We start from the raw sequence: 27088 nt of genomic DNA, 5'->3' as shown, positions 1-27088 counted from the left end.
GGGTAGGGACAGTGGGGTAGGGACAGTGGGGAAGGAACAGTGAGGGAGGGACAGTGAGGGAGGGACAGTGGGGTAGGGACAGTGGGGTAGGGACAGTGGGGAAGGAACAGTGAGGGAGGGACAGTGGGGAAGGAACAGTGAGGGAGGGACAGTGAGGGAGGGGCAGTGGGGTAGGGACAGTGGGGTAGGGATAGTGGGGAAGGAACAGTGAGGGAGGGACAGTGAGGGAGGGACAGTGGGGAAGGAACAGTGAGGGAGGGACAGTGAGGGAGGGACAGTGGGGTAGGGACAGTGGGGTAGGGACAGTGGGGGAGGGACAGTGGGGGAGGGACAGTGGGGTAGGGACAGTGGGGGATGGACAGTGAGGGAGGGACAGTGGGGTAGGGACAGTGGGGAAGGAACAGTGGGGTAGGGACAGTGAGGGAGGGACAGTGGGGTAGGGACAGTGGGGAAGGAACAGTGGGGTAGGGACAGTGTGGTAGGGACAGTGGGGGAGGGACAGTGGGGTAGGGACAGTGGGGTAGGGACAGTGGGGTAGGGACAGTGGGGGAGGGACAGTGGGGAAGGAACAGTGAGGGAGGGACAGTGGGGTAGGGACAGTGGGGTAGGGACAGTGGGGTAGGGACAGTGGGGTAGGGACAGTGAGGGAGGGACAGTGGGGTAGGGACAGTGGGGTAGGGACAGTGGGGTAGGGACAGTGAGGGAGGGACAGTGAGGGAGGGACAGTGGGGTAGGGACAGTGGGGTAGGGACAGTGAGGGAGGGACAGTGGGGTAGGGACAGTGAGGGAGGGACAGTGGGGTAGGGACAGTGGGGTAGGGACAGTGAGGGAGGGACAGTGAGGGAGGGACAGTGGGGTAGGGACAGTGGGGTAGGGACAGTGGGGTAGGGACAGTGAGGGAGGGACAGTGGGGTAGGGACAGTGAGGGAGGGACAGTGCGGGTAGGGACAGTGGGGTAGGGTGAGGTACATTTACTTTCTGCTAGCTTGCAGGAGTACCATGAATTCTAATTTGTACACAAATAATCAATGGTCATGAACAAGCTACTATGTTTCATGCCTGGTGTGACTTCACATTGACCAACTTGTGGATCCAGAACTGCATGCACTCCAGAGCTGCAGTATGCAGTCCTAGAACTCTGACTACCCTGTAGTTCCAGAACTCTGACTCCCCTGTAGTTCTAGAACTCTGACTCCCCTGTAGTTCTAGAACTCTGACTCCCCTGTAGTTCAAGAACTCTGACTCCCCTGTAGTTCTAGAACTCTGACTCCCCTGTAGTTCTAGAACTCTGACTCCCCTGTAGTTCTAGAACTCTGACTCCCCTGTAGTTCTAGAACTCTGACTCCCCTGTAGTTCTAGAACTCTGACTCCCCTGTAGTTCTAGAACTCTGACTCCCCTGTAGTTCAAGAACTCTGACTCCCCTGTAGTTCTAGAACTCTGACTCCCCTGTAGTTCTAGAACTCTGAATCCCCTGTAGTTCTAGAACTCTGACTCCCCTGTAGTTCTAGAACTCTGACTCCCCTGTAGTTCAAGAACTCTGACTCTCCTGTAGTTCTCAGAATTACAGTTCCAGTTATAGTTCTAACAGTGACTGACCTGTAGCTCCAGAACTCTCGATGTGGTTAATGTATTTGTGACTGACTTGTAGCTTCAGAACTCTCGATGTGTTTAATGTAACTGTGACTGACCTGTAGCTCCAGAACTCTCGATGTGTTTAATGTAGATGTGACTGACCTGTCGCTCCAGAACTCTTGATGTGTTTCATGTAGCTGTGACTGACCTGTAGCTCCAGAACTCTCAATGTGTTTCATGTAGCTGTGACTGACCTGTCGCTCCAGAACTCTCGATGTGTTTCATGTAGCTGTGACTGACCTGTAGCTCCAGAACTCTCAATGTGTTTAATGTAACTGTGACTGACCTGTCGCTCCAGAACTCTTAATGTGTTTCATGTAGCTGTGACTGACCTGTAGTTCCAGAACTCTCAATGTGTTTAATGTAGCTGTGACTGACCTGTAGCTCCAGAACTCTTGATGTGTTTAATGTAGCTGTGACTGACCTGTCACTCCAGAACTCTCGATGTGTTTCATGTAGCTGTGACTGACCTGTAGCTCGAGAACTCTTGATGTGTTTAATGAAGCTGTGACTGACCTGTAGCTCCAGAACTCTCAATGTGTTTAATGTAACTGTGACGGACCTGTAGCTCCAGAACTCTCGATGTGTTTAATGTAGCTGTGACTGACCTGTCGCTCCAGAACTCTCGATGTGTTTAATGTAACTGACCTGTAGCTCCAGAACTCTCGATGCGTTTAATGTAACTGTGACGCACCTGTAGCTCCAGAACTCTCGATGTGTTTCATGTAGCTCTGACTGACCTGTAGCTCCAGAAGTCTCGATGTGTTTCATGTAGCTGTGACTGACCTGTAGCTCCAGAACTCTCGATGTGGTTCATGTAGCTGTGACTGACCTGTAGCTCCAGAACTCTCGATGTGTTTAATGTAACTGTGACAGACCTGTAGCTCCAGAACTCTCGATGTGTTTAATGTAACTGACCTGTAGCTCCAGAACTCTCGATGTGTTTAATGTATCTGTGACTGACCTGTAGCTCCAGAACTCTCGATGTGTTTCATGTAACTGTGACTGACCTGTAGCTCCAGAACTCTCGATGTGTTTAATGTAGCTGTGACTGACCTGTAGCTCCAGAACTCTCGATGTGTTTCATGTAGCTGTGACTGACCTGTCGCTCCAGAACTCTCAATGTGTTTCATGTAGCTGTGACTGACCTGTAGCTCCAGAACTCTTGATGTGTTTAATGCAGCTGTGACTGACCTGTAGCTCCAGAACTCTTGATGTGTTTAATGTAACTGTGACTGACCTGTAGCTCCAGAACTCTCGATGTGTTTCATGTAGCTGTGACTGACCTGTAGCTCCAGAACTCTTGATGTGTTACATGTAGCTGTGACTGACCTGTAGCTCCAGAACTCTCGATGTGTTTAATGTAACTGACCTGTAGCTCCAGAACTCTCGATGTGTTTAATGTAACAGTGACGGACCTGTAGCTCCAGAACTCTCGGTGTGTTTCATGTAGCTATGACTGACCTGTAGCTCCAGAACTCTCGATGTGTTTAATGTAACTGTGACTGACCTGTAGCTCCAGAACTCTCGATGTGTTTCATGTAGCTGTGACTGACCTGTAGCTCCAGAACTCTCGATGTGTTTCATGTAGCTGTGACTGACCTGTAGCTCCAGAACTCTCGATGTGTTTCATGTAGCTGTGACTGACCTGTAGCTCCAGAACTCTCGATGTGTTTCATGTAACTGTGACTGACCTGTAGCTCCAGAACTCTCAATGTGTTTAATGTAACTGTGACTGACCTGTAGCTCCAGAACTCTCAATGTGTTTCATGTAACTGTGACTGACCTGTAGCTCCAGGACCTTGATTCGGTGCCTGTGACTACGGAGTTCCTCCTGTAGCTGGGAGATGGTCTCCTGGAGGTCCTGCAGCTGCTGTTTCCTCTCCTGGTTCTCCTGCAGCCAGTAGGACACTTCGTCAGTGCAGCGGAACATGTCTGGGCAGCGCTGGTGTTGGAGCTGAGGCAGCGTGGCTGTGACTCGACACTGACCGTTAGGCAACACCTCGTTGCTGTACTCCCCACACTGCATCAGACCGCTGCTGATACGATGGCTGTCTGGGTGTTCGTGTACGTCCGGATGGGAGTTTGGGCGTGAGTCTGGGTTTGTGTCCGGATGTTGATCATATGTGTCTGTCTGTGTTTCCGGAAGGAATTCTTTTGGATGCATGTCTATACCCGAGTCTGATTGGGTGTCTCTGTGTCCACCTGTGTTGCTATCATCAGCTCTGTCTTGGTGTGTATCTGTGTAGTCTCCAGTCACCAGGGCAACGGTCCATAGGGTCAATAAGGCAGCAGTCAGCAGGAGAGGTGGTCTCATCCTGGCCATCCAAACCAGGTCCAGAAAGACCCTCTCAGACCAGCTCCAGCATGGGGGCTACACCTAAATTTGGCTCCAAATTAGACCAACTTAGACGAGGTCTTCACTCAGGCCAGGTCCAGTTGCAACCAGAGCCATCCAGGCTAGCTGTGGTCCCATGCAGTCCAGCTGTGCTTGGCTCTTATTCCGTCCAGACAGAGAGACCAGCAGGGAGACAGACTTCTTGGAGTGCAGTGGGACAGGAACTGCCTCCATTCACCAGACACCCTCCTCTCCTCATGGCAGCATCCTCACTGAGGACACACACACACACACAGTTAAACAAACATCTGACTGAGGACACACACACACACACAGTTAAACACACATCTGACTGAGGACACACACACACACACATTCTGACTGAGGATATACACACACATTCTGACTGAGGATACACACACACACACACATTCTGACTGAGGATATACACACACATTCTGACTGAGGATACACACACACACACACACACACACACATTCTGACTGAGGATATACACACACATTCTGACTGAGGACACACACACACACACACACACACACACACACACACACACACACACACACACACACACACACATTCTGACTGAGGATATACACACACATTCTGACTGAGGATACACACACACACACACACACACACACATTCTGACTGAGGATATACACGCACACACACACACACACACAGTTAAACACACATTCTGACTGAGGACACACGCACACACACACACACATTCTGACTGAGGATATACACACACATTCTGACTGAGGATACACACACAGACACACACACACACACACACACACACACACACACACACACACCACACACACACACACACACACACACACACACACAATGAGGATATACACACACAGTTAAACACACATTCTGACTGAGGATATACACACACAAACACACACTGCAGAGAACAACAGACATTCATTTAAGTTGAGATGAACATGAAACCAGCCTCTCCTGTCCACAGCCCATCCTCCCCCTCTCGCCTGTCCACAGCCCATCCTCCCCCTCTCTCCTGTCCACAGCCCATCCTCCCCCTCTCTCCTGTCCACAGCCCATCCTCCCCCTCTCTCCTGTCCACAGCCCATCCTCCCCCTCTCTCCTGTCCACAACCCATCCTCCCCCTCTCTCCTGTCCACAGCCCATCCTCCCCCTCTCTCCTGTCCACAACCCATCCTCCCCCCTCTCTCCTGTCCACAGCCCATCCTCCCCCTCTCTCCTGTCCACAACCCATCCTCCCCCCTCTCTCCTGTCCACAGCCCATCCTCCCCCTCTCTCCTGTCCACAGCCCTTCCTCCCCCTCTCTCCTGTCCACAGCCCATCCTCCCCTCTCTCCTGTCCACAGCCCATCCTCCCCCTCTCTCCTGTCCACAGCCCATCCTCCCCCCTCTCCTGTCCACAGCCCATCCTCCCCTCTCTCCTGTCCACAGCCCATCCTCCCCCTCTCTCCTGTCCACAGCCCATCCTCCCCCTCTCTCCTGTCCACAGCCCATCCTCCCCCTCTCTCCTGTCCACAACCCATCCTCCCCCTCTCTCCTGTCCACAGCCCATCCTCCCCCTCTCTCCTGTCCACAGCCCATCCTCCCCCTCTCTCCTGTCCACAGCCCATCCTCCCCCTCTCTCCTGTCCACAGTGTGCTTATGGTCGTTGTCCTGTTGGAAGGTTAACCTTCGCCCCAGTCTGAGGTCCTGAGTGCTCTGGAGCAGGTTTTCATCAAGGATATCTCTATACTTTGCTCTGTTCATCTTTCCCTCGATCCGGACTAATCTCCCAGTCCCTGCCGCTGAAAAACATCCCCACAGCATGATGCTGCCACAACCATGCTACACCGTAGGGATGGTGCCAGGTTTCCTCCAGACTTGACGCTTGGCATTTAGGCCAAAGAGTTCAATCTTGGTTTCATCGGACCAGAGAATCTTGTTTCTCATGGTCTGAGTCCTTTAGGTGCCTTTTGTCAAACTCCAAGCGGGCTGTCATGTGCCTTTAACTGAGGAGTGGCTTCCGTCTGGCCACCTTACCATAAAGGCCTGATTGGTGGAGTGCTGCAGAGATGGTTGTCCTTCTGGAAGGTTCTCCCATCTCCACAGATGAACTCTAGAGCTCTGTCAGAGTGACCAGCTGGTGGCCAGCACTAGGAAGAGTCTTGGTGCTTCCAAACTTCTCCCATTTAAGAGTGATAGAGGCAACTGTGTTCTTGGGGCCTTCAATTTGCAGAAATGTTTTGAAAGAAATGTTTTGGTACCCTTCCCCAGATCTGTCCTTCAACACAAGCCTGTCTTGGAGCTCTATGGACAATTCCTTCGACCTCACGGCTTAGTTTTTGCTCTAATATGCACTGTCAACTGTGGGACCTTATATAGACAGGTGTGTGCCCTTCCAAATCATGTCCAAACAATTAAAATGTACCACAGATGGACTCCAATCAAGTTGTAGAAACATCTCAAGGATTATCAAGGGGAACAGGATGCACCTGAGCTCAATTTCAAGTCTCATAGAAAATGGTCTGAATACTTATGTAAATAAGGTATTTCTGTTTATATTTTTTTTTAGAAATGAGCAGAAATTACTAAAAACCTGTTTCTCTTGGTCATTATGGGGTATTGTGATGTCATTATTTGGTATTGTGATGTCATTATGGGTATTGTGATGTCATTATGGGGTATTGTGATGTCATTATGGGGTATAGATGTGTGTAGATGGATGAGGGGGAAAAAAACGATTTATTCCATGAAATGTGAAAAAGTCAAAGGGGTCTGAATACTTTCCGAATGCCCTGTAGATGTGTGTCACCGGAAGCTTCCCCTCTGAGACGGGAATCCCATTATGGACTCACCACTAGGCAGATCAGCAGGTTACGACCCCACAGCCTATATACAACTACTTCCTGGACCTTCCCTGTATTCAGCATTACTCTCCCTCTGTATTCCCCCCCCTCTCTCTCTCTCCTCTTTCTGTATTCTCCTTCTCTGCCCCTCTTTCCGTTTCCTCTCCCTTCGTGTGATTCCTTCTCTCCATCACACTTCCTCTCCCTCTGTATCCCTTCACCGTTCCTACAGATCATTAAACCTGCATCTCCAGAGGTATAACGCGGTCGGACCACCGCAGACCTAATCGCTCCTACGACCTCTAGACCTTTCAGAGACCATAATTGGTGGTTAAGATGAGATCCTGACAAAGGTTTAACCCTCTGCGTCCTGAAATGGCCTACGCGACACTCAATGTATATATATACACATATACACACACACACACAGTGGGGCAAAAAAGTATTTAGTCAGCCACCAATTGTGCAAGTTCTCCCACTTAAAAAGATGAGAGAGGCCTGTAATTTTCATCATAGGTACACTTCAACTATGACAGAAAATGAGAAAAAGAAATCCAGAAAATCACATTGGGTGGAAAATAAGTATTTGGTCAATAACAAAAGTTTATCTCAATACTTTGTTATAACCCTTTGTTGGCAATGACAGAGGTCAAACGTTTTCTGTAAGTCTTCACAAGGTTCACACACATTCTGTAAGTCTTCACAAGGTTCACACACACTGTTGCTGGTATTTTGGCCCATTCCTCCATGCAGATCTCCTCTAGAGCAGTGATATTATGGGGCTGTTGCTGGGCAACACGGACTTTCAACTCCCTCCAAAGATTTTCTATGGGGTTGAGATCTGGAGACTGGATAGGCCACTCCAGGACCTTGAAATGCTTCTGTCGTGGAACATCGGATCAAATACAATGCATACCAGAACTTGTGAAATCAATCAGGCTTTAATACAAAAGTATAGCAAGCCGGAGTGCCCCGCGGAACACACACCTTTTCCAGAGCCCTGGCTCCAATCCGTGCATGCTGCTTGTTCAGCTCAATAACGCTCATACCTGCTTTCCGTCAGATTATAATGATGACAAGACCCTTGCTTTGTTCCTGCACTTAGCTAAATGCATTCTTTTGTTTGTGTTTTATCTAGGATCAGCAGACTATGTGTCTCCTCAGTTTCTAGCGTGTCCAGCTATACTAAAAATACTATACATTCCTCTATTTTAAAGCCCTATGCTTTGGCTCTGCACTTAGCTCAATATGTTCCTTTGTATGTGTGTCTTTATCTCAGAGCAACAGACTATGTGTCTTCTCTGTCATTCCTTCTGCATCTCTACGTCCTAAAAATATGCGAACTATGTCTATTGGTCATCAGTTAGTCATTTGACTGTCCCCCTCTTTTGTATATCCCTCTGGCCTTGGTATGTCCAGCTATCCTGGCCCCTATGTCTCCTTCTCTTCATGTGGTCTGTTTTTAGTGTTCTCAGCTGTTCCATACTTTCATGGCCTCCTCTGTTCTTCTCTCCTATACAATAGACAATGCATTTTACCAGAATGGCAAATGCACTCTATAAGTGTATCTCTCTTTTATATTATTTATGCTCCTCCATATATGTCCATTTTCTTCCAAACTTCTTACGAAGCCACTCCATCGTTGCCCGGGCGGTGTGTTTGGGATCATTGTCATGCTGAAAGACCCAGCCACGTTTCATCTTCAATGCCTGTCAAGTTGTTCTAGGTCTAATTATTTCAGCCCAAACTTGAACACGGCTTGATCAACACGTGTAGGATGCAAAGACTCCTTTCCTTTTGTGTTTTATTATGGTTTTGATGCCATGTTGAATATGTTGAAACAGTTGATTTGTTGAATAGAGTAGTTGAATGACAGAGGAATAAGGAATAGGTTGATAACCTTAAACAGAGAATAAACATGCATTATTTTACACAATAAACAATGCATGACACAGCAACAAACTTTGAATAAAGTAAAAGTTTAAACAGTTTAATCCAGCACTTCAAGCAATTACTTCTGCAGTCAGAAAATATCCACAAGAAAGAAGTCACCACTTCTACCAGAGTTAAACATGTAAATTGTGCTAAGCACTGGATGCAACATAATAAATAATTCCAAACATTGCATACCAGTTGCGTCTTTCGGGTTGAACAATGAGCTGTTTGTATGTTGAGGATCCAAGCAAAGCTAAGCCCAACCATTTTATACCCATTCTTATCTGCCAGGTGCGCATGTAAAAGTAGTCCCTCCAGAAATCCTGGTTCAATTATTTTAGTTCCACCCGTGTTTTTGGGTTATCTGCCCTCTTGAGGCCTGGAATTCGTTAAAGGAAGAGCTGCCATTGTGCTCATTGTGCTCATTGTCCTCATGTTTTGAGTGTTCTGTTATTTGACGCAACAGTTGAGTTTTTACCAAAAAGTTATATTTTGGTTTCATCTGACCATATGACATTCTCCCAATCTTCTTCTGGATCATCCAAATACTCTCTAGCAAACTTCAGACGGGCCTGGACATGTACTGGCTTAAGCAGGGGGACACGTCTGGCACTGCAGGATTTGAGTCCCTGGTGGCGTAGTGTGTTACTGATGGTAGGCTTTGTTACTTTGGTCCCAGCTCTCTGCCGGTCATTCACTCGGTCCCCCTGTGTGGTTCTGGGATTTTTGCTCACCGTTCCTGTGATCATTTTGACCCCACGGGGTGAGATCTTGCGTGGAGCACCAGATCGAGGGAGATTATCAGTGGTCTTGTATGTCTTCCATTTCCTAATAAATGCTCCCACAGTTGATTTCTTCAAACCAAGCTGCTTACCTATTGCAGATTCAGTCTTCCCAGCCTGGTGCAGGTCTACAATTTTGTTTCTGGTGTCCTTTGACAGCTCTTTGGTCTTGGCCATAGTGGAGTTTAGAGTGTGACTGTTTGAGGTTGTGGACAGGTGTCTTTTATACTGATAACAAGTTCAAACAGGTGCCATTAATACAGGTAACGACTGGAGGACAGAGGAACCTCTTAAAGAATAAGTTACAGGTCTGTGAGAGCCAGAAATCTTGCTTGTTTGTAGGTGACCAAATACTTGTTTTACACCAAAATTTGCAAATAAATTCATAAAAAATCCTACAATGTGATTTTCTGGATTTTTTTTCTCATTTTGTCTGTCATAGTTGAAGTGTACCTATGATGAAAATTACAGGCCTCTCTCATATTTTTAAGTGGGAGAACTTGCACAATTGGTGGCTGACTAAATACTTTTTTGCCCCAAAGATAGGCTGTCATTAAGATGCACTGTATATACGAGAGTATGTGGACACCCCTTCCAATTAGTGGATTCAGATATTTCAGCCACACCTGTTGCTGACGGGTGTATAAAATTGAGCACCCAGCCATGCGATCTCCATAGACAAACATAGTCAGTAGAATGGCCTTATTGAAGAGCTCAGTGACTTTCAACGTGCCATCGTAATGGGATGCCACCTTTCCAACAAGTCAGTTTATCATATTTCTGCTCTGCTCTGCTCTTCTTCTTCTTCTTCTTCTCAGTAGAATGGAGGATGTTATAGCAGCAAAGGGGGGGAGGGCAACTCCATATTAAATGATTTTGGAATGAGATGTTTGACGAGCAGTGTCCTCATACTTTTGGTCATGTAGTCTCCTGTAAATTGTCTGTGACATTAACACATTCAAAAGTGGTGAAGTGAAATGAAAAAAATTACTTGTTTCAAAAAATTCAAAAAAATTTAAAACGGAAAAGTGGTGCGTGCGTATGTATTCACCCCCTTTGATATGAAGCCCCTAAATAAGTTCTGGTGCAACCAATTACCTTCAGAAGTCACAAAGTTAATTAAATAAAGTTCACTTGTGTGCAATCTAAGTGTGATCTCAGTATATATGTCATGTCTTGTTATGTCTGTTCCTGTCCTTTCTCTGAGTCACTCTGGAATCGGAGTCTGCTAAATCCTGGAAGAGGATCGGATGCCATTCCTGTTTTTTCATTAAAGAACTCTGTTCTCATTCTTCAGAATGTCTACAATATTGGTTAATTAAATAATTCAGTTCTTTCCCCACCTGTTCTCTCTTCCCCCTCTGATTAGGTCTCTATTTCTCTCTCTGTTCCTGCTACTTTCAGTGTCTGATTCTTGTTTGTGTTTTTTTGATGCCAGAAGCAAGCTGTCGTCGCGTTTGCTTCCACCTTGTCCTATCCTGTCGGAGTCTGCCTGGCAGGTGCATCCTGCATTATACTACGTTCTTTTGTTCCATTGACTACGTTGGAAGAGGATTTATGCCATTCCTGTTTTTTCATTAAAGAACTCTGTTTTCTGTTAAAACCGCTTTTGGGTCTTCACTCAGTACATAATATATATATATATATATATATGATATATATATATATATATACATGATCTCAGTATATATACACCTGTTCTAAAAGAACCCAGAGTCTGCAACCCCACTAAGCAAGGGGCACCACCAAGCAAGCGGCACTATGAAGTCCAAGGAGCTCTCCAAACAGGGTCAGGGACAAAGTTGTGGAGAAGTACAGATCAAGGTTGGGTTATAAAACAATATCCAAAACTTTTAACATCACACGGAGCACCATTAAACCCATTATTCAACAATGGAAAGAATATGGCACCACAACAAACCTGCCAAGAGAGGATGGCCCACCAAAACTCACAGACCACGCAAGGTGGGCATTAATCAGAGAGGCAACAAAGAGACCAAAGATAACCCTGAAGGAGCTGCAAAGCTCCACAGCGGAGATTGGAGTATCTGTCCATAGGACCAGTTTAAGCTGTACACTCCACAGAGTTGGGCTTTATGGAAGAGTGGCCAGAAAAATCCATTGCTTAAAGAAAAAACAAGCAAACACATGTGGGAGACTCCCCAAACATATGGAAGAAGGTACTCTGGTCAGATGAGACTAAAATGTAGCTTTTTGGCCATCAAGGAAAATACTATGTCCGGCGCAAACCCAACACCTTCATCACCCCAAGAACATCATCCCCACAATGAAGCATGGTGGTGGCAGCATCATGTTGTGATGATGTTTTTCATCAGCAGGGACTAGGCAACTGGTCAGAATTGAAGGAATGATGGATGGTGCCAAATACAGGGACAATGACCCTAAGCATACTGCTAAAGCAACACTTGAGTGGTTTAAGGGGAAACATTTAAATGTCTTTGAATGGCCAAGTCAAAGCCCAGCCCTCAATCCAATTGAGAATCTGTGGTCTGACGTAAAGATTGCTGTACACCAGCGGAAACCATCCAACTTGAAGGAGCTGGAGCAGTTTTGTCTTGAAGAATGGGCAGAAATACCAGTGGCTAGATGTGCAAGCTTATAGAGACATACACCAAGAGACTTGCAGATGTAATTGCTGCAAAAGGTGGCTCTACAAAGTAATGACTTTGTGGGGGTGAATAGTTATGCACACTCAAGTTGTCTTATTTCTTGTTTGTTTCACAATAAAACATATTTTGCATCTTCAAAGTGGTAGGCATATTGTGTAAATCAAATGATACAATCTCCCCAAAAATTGATTTTAATTCCATGTTGTAAGGCAACAAAACAGGAACAATGCCAAGGGGGGTGAATACTTTTGCAAGCCACTGTATATCTTCCTCTCTCCCTTTCTATCTCTCTCTCACTCTCCCTCTCTCACTCTCTCTGGATGTGGCCTGCTAGATTAATTTAGATTATAGAACTTGTTTAACTAGTGTCCTGCGTCCATAAACACTCTAATCATTCTTAACACTGACAGCTTCAAGTGCTTCAAGTGTCTGAGTGATTTACAGTATCTACAGTTCAGGTGTGGATTAGTTAGCATACCTGAGTCAGCACCATCATCATCGGACCTGACCAGCTTAGAAAAGAGACAAGTGCTGGCTATCGATATCCATAGAACGAACCGTTGTTTTGTGGGCGTGGCCTTTGTTACACAACACTCACACAGCAACCAGCAGTTAACAGCGATTATCATAAAGAGACCTTTATTTGGGGGTTGCCATTAGTCTTAAAGCCTCTCTCTCCCTATATGATCACTCACTCACTCACTCACACACTCTCTCTCTCTCTCTCTCGTTTCGATAGATAAAAAATGCTTCCTACCTTTCTGTGGACGGTGACAACTCCTTATTGGAAAAGCAGCAGGCTGAGTGAGTGTTGTAAATGTGTTTTTTGTTGTTGGGTGAGTCTCTATGTGTGTGTGAGGTGTGTGTGCTTCTCTGTCTCTGTGTGTGTGAGGTGTGTGTGTGCGCGCTTCTCTCTCTGTCTTCTAGAGGAAAGCAACAGTGTGTCAGAGTCCTGAGCAGACATCTTATCCCCCACAATCCTCTGTAATAGGATTCAACACAGACACATGAGACTACACAGCGTCACAGCTACCTTACTGTAATGTACCGTACACACACTCAATCACACGCAACCTCTCTCTCACACACACACACACACACATTACATTTACATTACATTTAAGTCATTTAGCAGACGCTCTTATCCAGAGCGACTTACAAATTGGTGAATTCACCTTCTGACATCCACACACACACGCACGTTCAACACGCACGCACGCACGCACGCACACACACACACACACACACACACACACACACACACACACACACACACACACACACACACACACACACACACACACACACACACACACACACACATATCTTTCCTTATGCATACAGGCAGTTTCTAAGTCAAAGCAGGGTGTTTCAGGTGGCCCTTGAATGTTGTGCTCTGTTCTTGAACATTCACCAAAATGAACACTGAGCAACAGCCTCACCTGCTGTTTCATAAAGCGTGGAACGATAGCATTAGGACATCACACTACTATGCAACTACTGGGGAATCACCAAGAAGGTCACCACACAAGTCTGTGGGTAGTTGAATCAGGTTTGTTAGTGCCGGGCTAGAGTCTTTACCATGTCCAACCTGGTCCATAACTATCAGGTCTTTACCATGTCCAACCTGGTCCATAACTATCAGGTCTTTACCATGTCCAACCTGGTCCATAACTATCAGGTCTTTACCATGTCCAACCTGGTCCATAACTATCAGGTCTTTACCATGTCCAACCTGGTCCATAACTATCAGGTCTTTACCATGTCCAACCTGGTCCATAACTACCAGGTCTTTACCATGTCCAACCTGGTCCATAACTATCAGGTCTTTACCATGTCCAACCTGGTCCATAACTATCAGGTCATTTACCATGTCCAACCTGGTCCATAACTATCAGGTCTTTACCATGTCCAACCTGGTCCATAACTATCAGGTCTTTACCATGTCCAACCTGGTCCATAACTATCAGTTCTTTACCATGTCCAACCTGGTCCATAACTATCAGGTCTTTACCATGTCCAACCTGGTCCATAACTATCAGGTCTTTACCATGTCCAACCTGGATTGGGTTTCATTCCGTCACCGGTTATAGGCATTTTAAAGGCATTTTACAATTGCAGTGTTTACCTTGAATGGGATCTCTGTGAACGCAGAACATTTACATTACATTTAAGTCATTTAGCAGACGCTCTTATCCAGAGCGACTTACAAATTGGTGAATTCACCTTCTGACATCAGTGGAACAGCCACTTTACAATAGTGCATCTAAATCATTTAAGGGGGGGTGAGAAGGATTGCTTTATCCTATCCTAGGTATTCCTTGAAGAGGTGGGGTTTCAGGTGTCTCCGGAAGGTGGTGATTGACTCCGCTGTCCTGGCGTCGTGAGGGAGTTTGTTCCACCATTGGGGGGCCAGAGCAGCGAACAGTTTTGACTGGGCTGAGCGGGAACTGTACTTCCTCAGTGGTAGGGAGGCGAGCAGGCCAGAGGTGGATGAACGCAGTGCCCTTGTTTGGGTGTAGGGCCTGATCAGAGCCTGGAGGTACTGCGGTGCCGGTCCACTCACAGCTCCGTAGGCAAGCACCATGGTCTTGTAGCGGATGCGTCTTTAGCTTCAACTGGAAGCCAGTGGAGAGAGCGGAGGAGCGGGGTGACGTGAGAGAACTTGGGAAGGTTGAACACCAGACGGCTGCGGCGTTCTGGATGAGTTGTAGGGGTTTAATGGCACAGGCAGGGAGCCCAGCCAACAGCGTCCATAGTTGCAGTAATCCAGACGGGAGATGACAAGTGCCTGGATTAGGACCTGCGCCGCTTCCTGTGTGAGGCAGGGGCGTACTCATGCGGATGTTGTAGAGCATGAACCTACAGGAACGGGCCACCGCCTTGATGTTAGTTGAGAACGACAGGGTGTTGTCCAGGATCACGCCAAGGTTCTTAGCGCTCTGGGAGGAGGAAACAATGGAGTTGTCAACCGTGATGGCGAGATCATGGAACGGGCAGTCCTTCCCCGGGAGGAAGAGCAGCTCCGTCTTGCCGAGGTTCAGCTTGAGGTGGTGATCCGTCATCCACACTGATATGTCTGCCAGACATGCAGAGATGCGATTCGCCACCTGGTCATCAGAAGGGGGAAAGGAGAAGATTAATTGTGTGTCGTCTGCATAGCAATGATAGGAGAGACCATGTGAGGTTATGACAGAGCCAAGTGACTTGGTGTATAAGCTGGGATTGGCCCGGGAACATTGCCTTTAAAGGCCGAACTCAGCTGTTTTCATCTCAATATCAAATCATTTCTGTGTACCTTACTGTAAATAAAAATAAATGAGCAAAAAAATGATTTCTCAAGTAAGGATATAGCTAGGACTGTGGGGTGGTCAAATCAAATCAAAGTGTATTGGTCACATACACGTGTTGAGCAGATGTTATTACCAGTGTAGCAAAATGCTTGTGTTTCTTGATCCAACAGTGCAGTAATATCTACCAACTTCACAGCAATACACACAATACACACACATCTAAAGTAAAGGAATGGAATTAAGAATATATAAATATTAGGACGAGCAATGTGAGAGCGGGATAGACTAAGATACAGTAGAATAGAATACCGTATATACAAACTCAGCAAAAAAAGAAACGTCCCTTTTTCATGACCCTGTCTTTCAAAGATAATTCGTAAAAATCCAAATAACTTAAATGATCTTCATTGTAAAGGGTTTAAACACTGTTTTCCATGCTTGTTCAATGAACCATAAACAATTAATGAACATGCACCTGTGGAACGGTCGTTAAGACACTAACAGCTTACAGACAGTAGGCAATTAAGGTCACAGTTATGAAAACTTAGGACACTAAAGAGGCCTTTCTACTGACTCTGAAAAACACCAAAATAAAGATGCCCAGGGTCCCTGCTTATCTGCGTGAACGTGCCTCAGGCATGCTGCAAGGAGGCATGAGGACTGCAGATGTGGCCAGGGCAATAAATTGCAATGTCCATACTGTTAGACGCCTAAGACAGCGCTACAGGGAGACAGGACGGACAGCTGATCGCCCTCGCAGTGGCAGACCACGTGTAATAACACCTGCACAGGATCGGTACATCCGAACATCACACCTGCAGGGACAGGTACAGGATAACAACAACTGTCCGGGTTACACCAGGAAAGCACAATCCCTCCATCAGTGCTCAGACTGTCCACAATAGGTTGAGAGAGACGGGACTGAGGGCTTGTAGGCCTGTTGTAAGGCAGGTCCTCACCAGACATCACCGGCAACACCGGCCTATGGGCACAAACCCACCGTTGCCAGACAGGACTGGCAAAATGTGCTGTTCACTGATGAGTCGCGACTTTGTCTCATCAGGGATGATTATCGGATTTGTGTTTATCATCGAAGGAATGAGCGTTACACTGAGGCCTGTACTCTGGAGCGGGATCGATTTGGAGGTGGAGGGTCCGTCATGGTCTGGGGCGGTGTGTTACAGCATCATCGGACTGAGCTTGTTGTCATTGCAGGCAATCTCAATGCTGTGCTTTACAGGGATGACATCCTTCTCCCTCATGTGGTAGCCTTCCTGCAGGCTCATCCTGACATGACCATCCAGCATGACAATGCCACCAGCCATACTGCTCATTCTGTGTGTGATTTCCTGCAAGACAGGAATGTCTGTGTTCTGCCATGGCCAATGAAGAGCCCGGATCTCAATCCCATTGAGCACATCTGGGACCTGTTGGATCGGAGGGTGAGGGCTAGGGCCATTCCCCCAGAAATGTCTGGGAACTTGCAGTTGCCTTGGGGAAGAGTGGGGTAAATCTCACAGCAAGAACTGGCAAATCTGGTGCAGTCCATGAGAAGGAGATTCAATTCAATTCAATTCCATTTTCAATTCAATTCAATTAAATTCAAATGTATTTATATAGCCCTTCATACATCAGCTGATATCTCAAAGTGATGTACAGAAACCCAGCCTAAAACCCCAAACAGCAAGCAATGCAGGTGTTGAGATGCACTGCAGTACTTAATGCAGCTGGTGGCCACACCAGATACTGACTGTCACTTTTGATTTTGACACCATTTGTTCAGGGACACAGTATTCCATTTCTGTTAGTCACATGTCTGTGGAACTTGTTCAGTTTATGTCTCAGTTGTTGAATCTTGTTATGTTCATACAAATATTTACACAAGTTTTGCTGAAAATAAACGCTGTTGACAATGCGAGGATGTTTCTTTTTGAGTTTACAGAGATGAGTAATGCAAAATATGTAAACTTATTAAAGTAACTTGTGTTCCTTTATTAAAGTGGGCGGTGATTTAAAATATATATAGAGCAGCAGCCTCTAATGTGCTAGCAATGTGCTAGTGATGGCCTATTCTGGGTGGAGGCTATTTAGCAATCTAATGGCCTTGAGATAGAAGCTGTTTTTTCAGTCTCCCGGTCCCAGCTTTGATGCACCTGTACTGACCTTGCCTTCTGGATGATAGCGGGGTGAACAAGCAGTGGCTCAGGTGGTTGTTCTCCTTGATGATCTTTTTGGCCTTCCTGTGATATCGGGTGCTGTAGGTGTCCTGGAGGGCAGGACGTTTTCCCCCGATGATGCATTGGGCAGACCGCACCACCCTCTGGAGAGCCCTGTGGTTGTGGGCGGAGCAGTTGCCATTCCAGGCGGTGATACAGCCCGACAGGATGCTCTCAATTGTGCATCTGTAAAAGTTTGTGAGGGATTTAGGTGACCAGCCATATTTCTTCAGCCTCCTGAGGTTGAAGAGGTGCTGACTGTATGGATAGACCACCATCAGTTTGTCAGTGATGTGTACGCTGAGGACCTTGAAGCTTTCCACCTTCTCCACTGGGGTCCCGTCTATGTGGATAGGGGGGTGCTCCCTCTGCTACTTCCTGAAGTCCACCATCAGCTCCTTTGTTTTGTTGACGTTAGGTGACAGGTTATTTTCCTGGTACCACACTCCCAGGGCCCTCACCTCCTCCTTGTAGGCTGTCTCGTCGTTGTTGGCAATCAGGCCTACTACTGTTGTGTCGTCTGCAAACTTGATGATTGAGTTGGAGGTGTGCGTGGCCACGCAGTCATGGGTGAACAGGGAGTACAGGAAGGGGCTGAGCACGCACCCTTGTGGGGCCCCTGTACTGACGATCACTGAAGTGGAGGTGTTGTTTCCTACCTTCACCACCTGGGGGCAGCCCATCAGAAAGTCCAGAATCCAGTTGCACAGGGCGGGGTTCAGACCCAGGGCTTCGAGCTTAGTGATGAGCTTAGAGGGTACTATGGGGGTTGAATGCTGAGGTGTAGTCAATGAACAGAATTCTTACATAGGTATTCCTCTTGTCCAGATGAGATAGGGCAGTATCCGTTTGAATCGTCTGTGGATCTATTGGGGCGGTAAGCAAATTGAAGTGGGTCTAGGGTGTTTGGTAAGGTAGAGGTGATATGATCATTGACTAGTCTCTTAAAGCACTTCATGATGACAGAAGTGAGTGCTACGGGCATTAGTCATTTAGTTAAATTACCTTTTGCTTTCTTGGGTACAGGAACAATGGTGGACATCTTGAAGCATATGGGGACAGCAGTCTGTGATAGGGAGAGATTGAATATGTCCATAAACACACCAACCAGCCGGTCTGCACATGCTCTAGTCTAAGTAAGGGACCTTATTGGAGGGGCATATAAATGAGCTTTTTTTGATCCATTTGGCGGCAGGTAGCCTTGCGGTTTAAGAGTGTTGGGCCAATACCCGAAAGGGCATTGGTTTGAATCCCCGAGCCGGCAAGGGGGGGGGGATATGTTGTTCTGCCCTTTCGGCGCCGATGACGTTGAAAAAGGCAGCCCCATGCACCTCTCTGATTCAGACCGGTTAAATGCAGGAAACACATTTCAGTTGAATGCATTCAGTTGTACAACTGACGAGTCTTTACCATGTCCAACCTGGTCCATAACTATCAGGTCTCTCCCTATGAACTTAGACCGCCTGGTGATGTCACCAGACAAGCCAGAACTGCACCCATGCAAAACCTGTCGATTAGAAAGTCAAAAGTGTCAAATTGTATTTTCAACCTGCAACTATCAGGAAATAGCAACATTTATCACACTTTTACAGTGTTAGTTTTATCAGGTGTTGTACAAAATGATACAAAACAAGCCTTTTAAAAGCTACTATAAACTGCAATCGGGTTGAACCACAGCACAGGTTTCCTCCCGTTAGAGCTGCTATGCATTCAAGCAATTCTTTTTTTTTCTTCTTCACATTTTGTCTTAAATGGCAAACTGTCAATAAACCGTTACGTCTAAGAGGAGAGGTTCAGATGTACTTGTATGTTTCCACCAATGAAGTCATTCACTAAATGCCTTCCTCCATGCACTCCACAACCACTCAGCTCTGTCTGTCTGCAGTGTGTGTGTGTGTGTGTGTGTGTGTGTGTGTCCGCAGCGTGTGTGTGTGTGTTTGTTCGTTTGTCAATCGCAGGACCGTACACACAACGAACCAAGGTCAGACGGTGCACTAATGGACATCCTCTACAATTACAATGAAGTTACACACTGGTGACGAGGTCTCAGAGTGCCTGTGTGTGTGTGTGTGTGTGTGTATGTTTGTGTGTGTGTGTGAGAATGTTGTGTGTGTGTGTGTGTGAATTTAATTAAATGTGAACGACCATTGACAGAGAGCAGGTCCCTGTTGAACGACTGAGTCACTGAGGTCAACAGAGGTCATGACTCATGACCCTCCTGACACCCGGACTAGCCAGTAACCACCCTCCTCCTCCTTCGCCAACCTCTCCCTCTCATCTCCTCCTCCTGCCATCTCCATCCTGTTTGTGACCCGGCCTCTTCAAGTCGTTAATCCCCACAGGGAAGAGTGTTCCTGCTACTCAGCCAGTAGACAAAGAGCCACCAACAGCCAGATGTCAGTCAGAGCCCTGGACCATTCAGACCAGAGTAATTCCATACCCTCACCTTCAGCATGCAGACAAGACGCATGACGTGTTGGCAGACCCTTGTTAATACCCTTGATAATTCACCTGTGTGTGTGTGTGTGTGTGTGTGTGTGTGTGTGTGTGTGTGTGTGTGTGTGTGTGTGTGTGTGTGTGTGTGTTAACCCACCTGTTCCACGCTGCTGACGTTCAAGTCCTAACTGGTGGACAAAGATGGGACATGGTTCTCTAGACGGTCGTTATGCATTGGACACTCATTATAACGGCGTGTGTGTGTGTGTGATTGTCAAATTTACCCGTAATATAAGGGAAGGGTTAAGGGCTGCGGAGGGGGGGGGGGGCACACGTGGCCCCGGTGGTCTCGGGAACCTCCGTCACTCAGGTTCAGGTATAAAAGAGAGGGCCAGAGACAGAGACACACACACACTCTGTCAGACACACACACACACACACACAGACGGGCAACAGTGCTGAAGTGGACAACTCATCGGAAGAGAAAAGTGATCGACTGGACGGAGGAGAGAGACAGAGAAGAGAATACTTTTGAAACAGGTTAGTGACATCAGATGTGTCATTTTTTGATTTGAGAATGATTATAATTGAAAATATAACTGAACTGAATTCTGAAGATAATAAAAATATATATATGTAATTATTTAGTCATTTAAAATGATTGTCATTAATTAACATTATTTGACTAAATGTTCATTGATTAAATGCTCATTATTTGACTAAATTACATTTGGTTGTCTACAGCTGTCTGTGGGCATCTATAATTTATTGTAAATAAGACAAATGTATATATTCTTTACTTCTTCACATAAACAGTGAGATAAGTGGTGTTAGCTCATACAGTCAATCAGTCAGTAAGAGAGTCAGTCAGCAAGCCAGTCTGTCTGTCAGTCAATTAGTCAGCAAGCCAGTCATTAAGCCAGTCAGTCAGTCCTTCAGTCTTCCAGTCAGTCAGGGTGGCTACTTTAAAGAATCTAAAATATATTTTGATTTGTTTAACACTTTTTTGGTTACTACATGATTCCATATGTGTTATTTCATAGTTGTGATGTCTTCACTAATACTCTACAATGTAGACAATAGTACAAATAAAGAAAAGCCCTGTAATGAGTAGGTGTGTCCACACTCTTGACTGGTACTGTATGTCCTCTATGGACTTCATTAGATACAAAATGTGTTACATTTTTGTCCCGTTTTTCATCATGAATGTTGTTCTGGAGGCAGCTCTGCAGAGTGGTCACTAGCTGGCCCAGCCACAAAAGTCATACAATCTGATTGTAAACCTCACATTAACCACACTTAACCCAAACCTTAAATTAAGACCAAAAAGCACATTTTTGTTTTTTTATGAGTCTTTACAAGGCAGCCAGTTCTGACACTTGATAATAAACGTCAACCTGCATGTTTGTCACACTCATCTGTCGTTCTTATGATGGGATTCATGAATGGGTCAGTAGAATGTTGCATTCATGACATGTCGGAACTAGAACAATGGGACATTTCCGACTTGGAATCTCATTGTAGAAAGATTATATCAGAGTTTCCCACTATCAGAATCAAACAATAGGAAGCTCTACGCAAAAAAAAAAAATATCTTAATTTGAACTCAGAGGTTCCGAGTTTCCGACTTGTCTTGAATGCAGTATAACTGTGTTTTTCCTGTGTGCAGCGTGACGATGCTGTGTCCTGCGTGGTTATTAGCTGTGGCTGTGGTGGGTGTGGTCAGCGGGGTTAAAGGTCAGTGCTGGGAGAATCCTCGCTGTCAAGACCTCAACTCTGAGAACAGCATCCTGGTGAGTTAGAAACGTTGCAGAGAGCACAATGTTTTTGATAAGTTAAGCTCATGGCCGGGATTGAATCGGAGGTTATAGGCATTGTGGCTTTTAAAGGCAATGTTCCAATATGAAATTGAGTTTAAAAGCGTCAATGCCTATAACCCGCGATTACATTGAATCCCAGTTCCCGTGTGGCGCAGCGGTCTAAGGCACTGTATCTCAGTGTCACTACAGACCCTGTATCACAACCGGCCGTAATTGGGAGTCCCATAAACCGGCACAAAATTGGCTCAGCGGGGTTTGGTCGGGGTAGTCCGGCATTGTAAATAAGAAATTGTTCTTAACTGACTTGCCTCGTTAAATAAAGGTTAAATAATAATAATGACCTAGTTAAATAAAGGTAAAAAATAAATACAAATTAAACAGAGCAGTTACGAGTGTTACAGTAATTTACTGTAACCCATCTAACCTACCTCTCCTTTCCTCTCTGCTCTTCTCCCTCGTCTCTGCTCTTCTACCTCTCTGGTTCTCCCTATCTACCCTTCTCTTCTCCCTCCCCTCTCTTCCCTCCCTCCTCTCCGGTCTTGTCCTTCTCCTCGCTTCCCTCTCTCCTCTCCTCTCCCGTCTTGTCCTTCTTCCTCTCCTCTCCGGTCTTGTCCTTCTCCTCTCCTCTCTTCTCTCTCTCCTCTCATCTCCGGTCTTGTCCTTCTCCCTCCCCTCTCTCCTCTCCTCTACGGTCTTGTCCTTCTCTTCTCCTCTCCGGTCTTGTCCTTCTCCCTCCCCTCTCTCCTCTCCGGTCTTGTCCTTCTCCCTCCCCTCTCTCCTCTGGTCTTGTCCTTCTCCTCTCCTCTCTTCCCTCTCTCCTCTCCTCTCCTCTCCTGTCTTGTCCTTCTTCCTCTCCTCGCCGGTCTTGTCCTACTCCCTCTCCTCTCTTCCCTCTCCTCTCCTCTCTTCCCTCTCTCCTCTCCTCTCCTCTCCGGTCTTGTCCTTCTCCTCTCCTCTCCTCTCCACCTCCTCACAGGAGTGCATCCAGCTCTGTCGTTCTGACCTCACCGCCGAGTCTCCCATCTTCCCTGGCGAGGTCCATCTCCAACCCAACTCCCCCTCTGACTTTCCTCCGCCCTCCTTACCTCTGTCCCCCCCCTCTCCCCTGTCCCCCTTGGAGCAGCAGAACATCGTGTCCCCCCAGGCCAAGCGTTCCTACTCCATGGAACACTTCCGCTGGGGGAAGCCTGTGGGAAAGAAGCGCCGCCCGGTGAAGGTTTACACCAACGGTGTGGAGGAGGAGTCCTCCGAGGGCTTCCCCAGCGAGATGAGACGAGAGCTGGGCACCAACGAGGCCATGTACCCCTCCCTGGAGGCTGGGGCTGTGGAAGGGGGAGAGGGCCTGGGGGGCGAGGCGGATGGCCTGGGTGGGGTGTTTAGTCTTCAGGAGAAGAAAGACGGCTCGTACAAGATGAACCACTTCCGCTGGAGCGGACCACCCGCCAGTAAACGCTATGGAGGGTTCATGAAGAGCTGGGACGAGCGTAGCCAGAAACCACTGCTCACGCTGTTCAAAAATGTAATCATCAAAGACGGACAGCAGAAGAGAGAGCAGTGAGGGAGGGAGAGAGGGGAAGGGAGGATAGGTGAGCGGAAGAGGGGGAGGGTGGAGAGGGGAAGGGAGGATAGGTGAGCGGAAGAGGGGGAGGGGAGAGAGGGAAGGGAGGATAGTTGACCTGAAGAGGGGGGAGGGAGAGAGTACATGGGGGGTTGAGGGGGGGAGAGAGGACATGGGGGGTTGAGGGAAGGAGAGATGACATGGGGGGGTCGAGGGAGAGAGAGAAAGTTCCGTTTCTCCCCATCCAGCTCTGTAGGACGTACATCCAGGAAGCTTTCATTTGATTCGCAATTCGGAGACAAACAAGCTTTGTGATTGGCTAAAAGCGCTTTGTCCTCTGACCCAGCATGATGTTAGCTGCCAATGTAATAATGTCTCTAATAAATCTTAACTCTGTATAGAACCATGCTGTTGTCACTGAGGGATGGGTATAGGGGTGATGGGTAAAGAAGAAAATTGTTATTGGAATTATTCCAATCATAAAAACATTGTATTGCAAGCAACCACAGTCCAGTAGTTTTTATTCACCATCATATACACAGACCTGATCAAATTAAATATTTTATTTGTATAGTCACTATTCATGTAGTCTGTATATTGCTATGTTCCCCAGCATGAAAACTAATGAGGTGACACCAATCGGTGCACCCAACGTGCTAACGAGCTATCCATGTCCAGCCTCAAAATATACATGGAAAAACCAAAGCCAGGAACACCATGTTTTTTATTTCATGTCACCTTCATTTAACCAGGTAGACTAGTTGAGAACAAGTTCTCATTTGCAACTGCGACCTGGCCAAGATAAAGCACAGAGGATAAACACAGAGTTACATATGGAGTAAAACAATAAACAAGCCAATAACACAATAAACAAGTCAATGACACAGTAGAAAAAAATAATGTCTATATACAGTGGGGCAAAAAAGTATTTAGTCAGCCACCAATTGTGCAAGTTCTCCCACTTAAAAAGATGAGAGAGACCTGTAATTTTCATCATAGGTACACTTCAACTATGACAGACAAAATGAGAAAAAAAAAATCTCCAGAAAATCACATTGTAGGATTTTTAATCTCACAGACCAGTAACGTCTTCTTTAAGAGGCTCCTCTGTCCTCCACTCGTTACCTGTATTCATGGCACCTGTTTGAACTTGTTATCAATATAAAAGACACCTGTCCACAACCTCAAACAGTCACACTCCAAACTCCACTATGGCCAAGACCAAAGAGCTGTCAAAGGACACCAGAAACAAAATTGTAGACCTGCATCAGGCTGGGAAGACTGAATCTACAATAGGTAAGCAGCTTGGTTTGAAGAAATCAACTGTGGGAGCATTTATTAGGAAATGGAAGACATACAAGACCACTGATAATCTCCCTCGATCTGGGGCTCCCCCGTGAGGTCAAAATGATCACAAGAACGGTGAGCAAAAATCCCAGAACCACACGGGGGGACCGAGTGAATGACCTGCAGAGAGCTGGGACCAAAGTAACAAAGCCTACCATCAGTAACACATTACGCCGCCAGGGACTCAAATCCTGCAGTGCCAGACGTGTCCCCCTGCTTAAGCCAGTACATGTCCAGGCCCGTCTGAAGTTTGCTAGAGAGCATTTGGATGATCCAGAAGAAGATTGGGAGAATGTCATATGGTCAGATGAAACCAAAATATAATGTTCTGGTAAAAACTCAACTCGTCGTGTTTGGAGGACAAAGAATGCTGAGTTGCATCCAAAGAACACCATACCTACTGTGAAGCATGGGGGTGGAAACATCATGCTTTGGGACTGTTTTTATGCAAAGGGACCAGGACCACTGATCCGTGTAAAGGAAAGGATGAATGGGGCCATGTATCGTGAGATTTTGAGTGAAAACCTCCCATCAGCAAGGGCATTGAAGATGAAACGTGGCTGGGTCTTTCAGCATGACAATGATCCCAAACACACCGCCCCGGCAACGAAGGAGTGGCTTCGTAAGAAGCCTTTCAAAGTCCTGGAATGGCCTAGCCAGTCTCCAGATCTCAACCCTATAGAACATCTTTGGAGGGAGTTGAAACTCTGTGTTGCCCAGCAACAGCCCCAAAACATCACTGCTCAAGAGGAGATGCATGGAGGAATGGGCCAAAATACCAGCAACAGTGTGTGAAAACCTTGTGAAGACTTACAGAAAACGTTTGACCTCTGTCGTTGCCAACAAAGGGTATGTAACAAAGTATTGAGATAAACTTTTGTTATTGACCAAATACTTATTTTCCAACACAATTTGCAAATCAATTCATTAAAAATCCTACAATGTAATTTTCTGGATTTTGTTCTTCTCATGTTGTCTGTCATAGTTGAAGTGTACCTATGATGAAAATTACAGGCCTCTCTCATATTTTTAAGTGGGAGAACTTGCACAATTGGTGGCTGACTAAATACTTTTTTGCCCCACTGTATACTGAGATCATGTGACACTTAAATAAAGTTCACCTGTGTGCAATCTAACTAATTATGTGACTTCTGAAGGTAATTGGTCGCACCAGATCTTATTTAGGGGCTTCATAAAATACTTTTTTTTTGAATATTTTGAATCAAGTAATTTTTTTCATTTCACTTCACCAATTTGGACTATTTTGTGTATGTCCATTACATGAAATCCAAATAAAAATATATTTAAATTACAGGTTGTAATGAAACAAAATATGAAAAACACCAAGGGGATGAATACTTTTGCAAGGCACTGTACATGAAATGTCATAATCTTCATTTGGCCAATCAATGCATCAATTGTTAGTGAACAACATGGTTTATGGAGGTTAGGTGTCACGTTCTGACCTTAGTTCCTTTGTTTTGTCTTTGTTTTAGTATGGTCAGGGCGTGAGTTGGGTTGGGCAGTCTATGTTCTTTTTTCTATCATTTGGGATTTCTGTGTTTGGCCTGGTATGGTTTCTCAATTAGAGGCAGCTGTCAATCGTTGTCCCTGATTGAGAACCATACTTCGGTAGCCTGGTTTCATCTTTGAGATGTGGGTTGATTATTTTCTGTTCTGTTCTGTGTATTCACCATACAGGACTGTGTCGTTCGTTTTGTTTTTCAGTGTTCAGTTTGATTCATTAAATATTAACATCATGAACACATACCAAGCTGCGCTTTGGTCTGATCCTTCTTCCACCCCCAACGACCGTTACATTAGGTCAACTTTTTCCTTCTAAAGCCCATCGCATGATCCCCATCTTCCCGTAAATCCATATCAAACATTTGAATTAAGATGTATTAAGTGTCCCCTAGTGAAACTGCCTATGCTATAAAGATGATTTGTCCAGCAGACACAGAAAAACATACTCCAACACTGATTCAGTGCCATACTACTATGGTCAAAATGTTCCCTTAATTAATGTATGTAAAGTTAGGGCACTCTTGTGTGCCTGCTTGTGTGACAATGTAGGCTACGAGCTAACAAACCTTTACTAAAGTTTACAGGGGTGTGCCATTAATGCATTTAAAAAAAATAATGTTTTTTATCATGTCAACACTGTCGGAAAATTGTGAATCTGCAGTCGTTTCTCGCCGTTGCCATAGAAACCGCTTCCAGTTTTTAAAAAAAAT

General features: G+C 46.1%; 2 protein-coding genes across 2 annotated transcripts in view; one reads left to right on the top strand and one right to left on the bottom strand.

Annotated features, from left to right (window-relative positions):
- The window catches only part of LOC135525499 (angiopoietin-related protein 7), a 62085-nt gene extending 48975 nt beyond the window's left edge, over positions 1-13110 (bottom strand). Inside the window, exons 1-2 of the mRNA XM_064953171.1 lie at positions 12939-13110; positions 3420-4243 (exon numbers count right to left, since the gene is read on the bottom strand). Coding sequence (XP_064809243.1) covers positions 3420-3959 — 540 coding nt within the window. The 5' untranslated portion in view covers positions 3960-4243; positions 12939-13110. The remainder of the gene's footprint in view (positions 1-3419; positions 4244-12938) is intronic.
- A 7422-nt stretch (positions 13111-20532) lies between these two features.
- pomca (proopiomelanocortin a) lies at positions 20533-23907 on the top strand. Its single transcript, XM_064953169.1, has 3 exons — positions 20533-20666; positions 21796-21919; positions 22923-23907. The coding sequence occupies exons 2-3, from the start codon at positions 21803-21805 to the stop codon at positions 23502-23504; spliced, it is 699 nt and encodes a 232-aa protein (XP_064809241.1). The 5' UTR covers positions 20533-20666; positions 21796-21802; the 3' UTR covers positions 23505-23907.
- Positions 23908-27088: the final 3181 nt, after the last annotated feature.

Source organism: Oncorhynchus masou, chromosome 32 (genome assembly GCF_036934945.1).
Source record: "Oncorhynchus masou masou isolate Uvic2021 chromosome 32, UVic_Omas_1.1, whole genome shotgun sequence".
NCBI lineage: Eukaryota > Metazoa > Chordata > Actinopteri > Salmoniformes > Salmonidae > Oncorhynchus > Oncorhynchus masou.
The sequence above is the reverse complement of the archived record's forward strand: the minus strand, read 5'-3'. Positions and strand labels throughout refer to the sequence as shown.

Coding starts and splice junctions, on each gene's coding strand:
- pomca (XM_064953169.1), top strand. CDS start 21,803: ATGCTGTGTCCTGCGTGGTTATTAGCTGTGGCTGTGGTGGGTGTGGTC. Junction 21,920..22,922: donor ACTCTGAGAACAGCATCCTG/GTGAGTTAGAAA, acceptor ACCTCCTCACAG/GAGTGCATCCAGCTCTGTCG.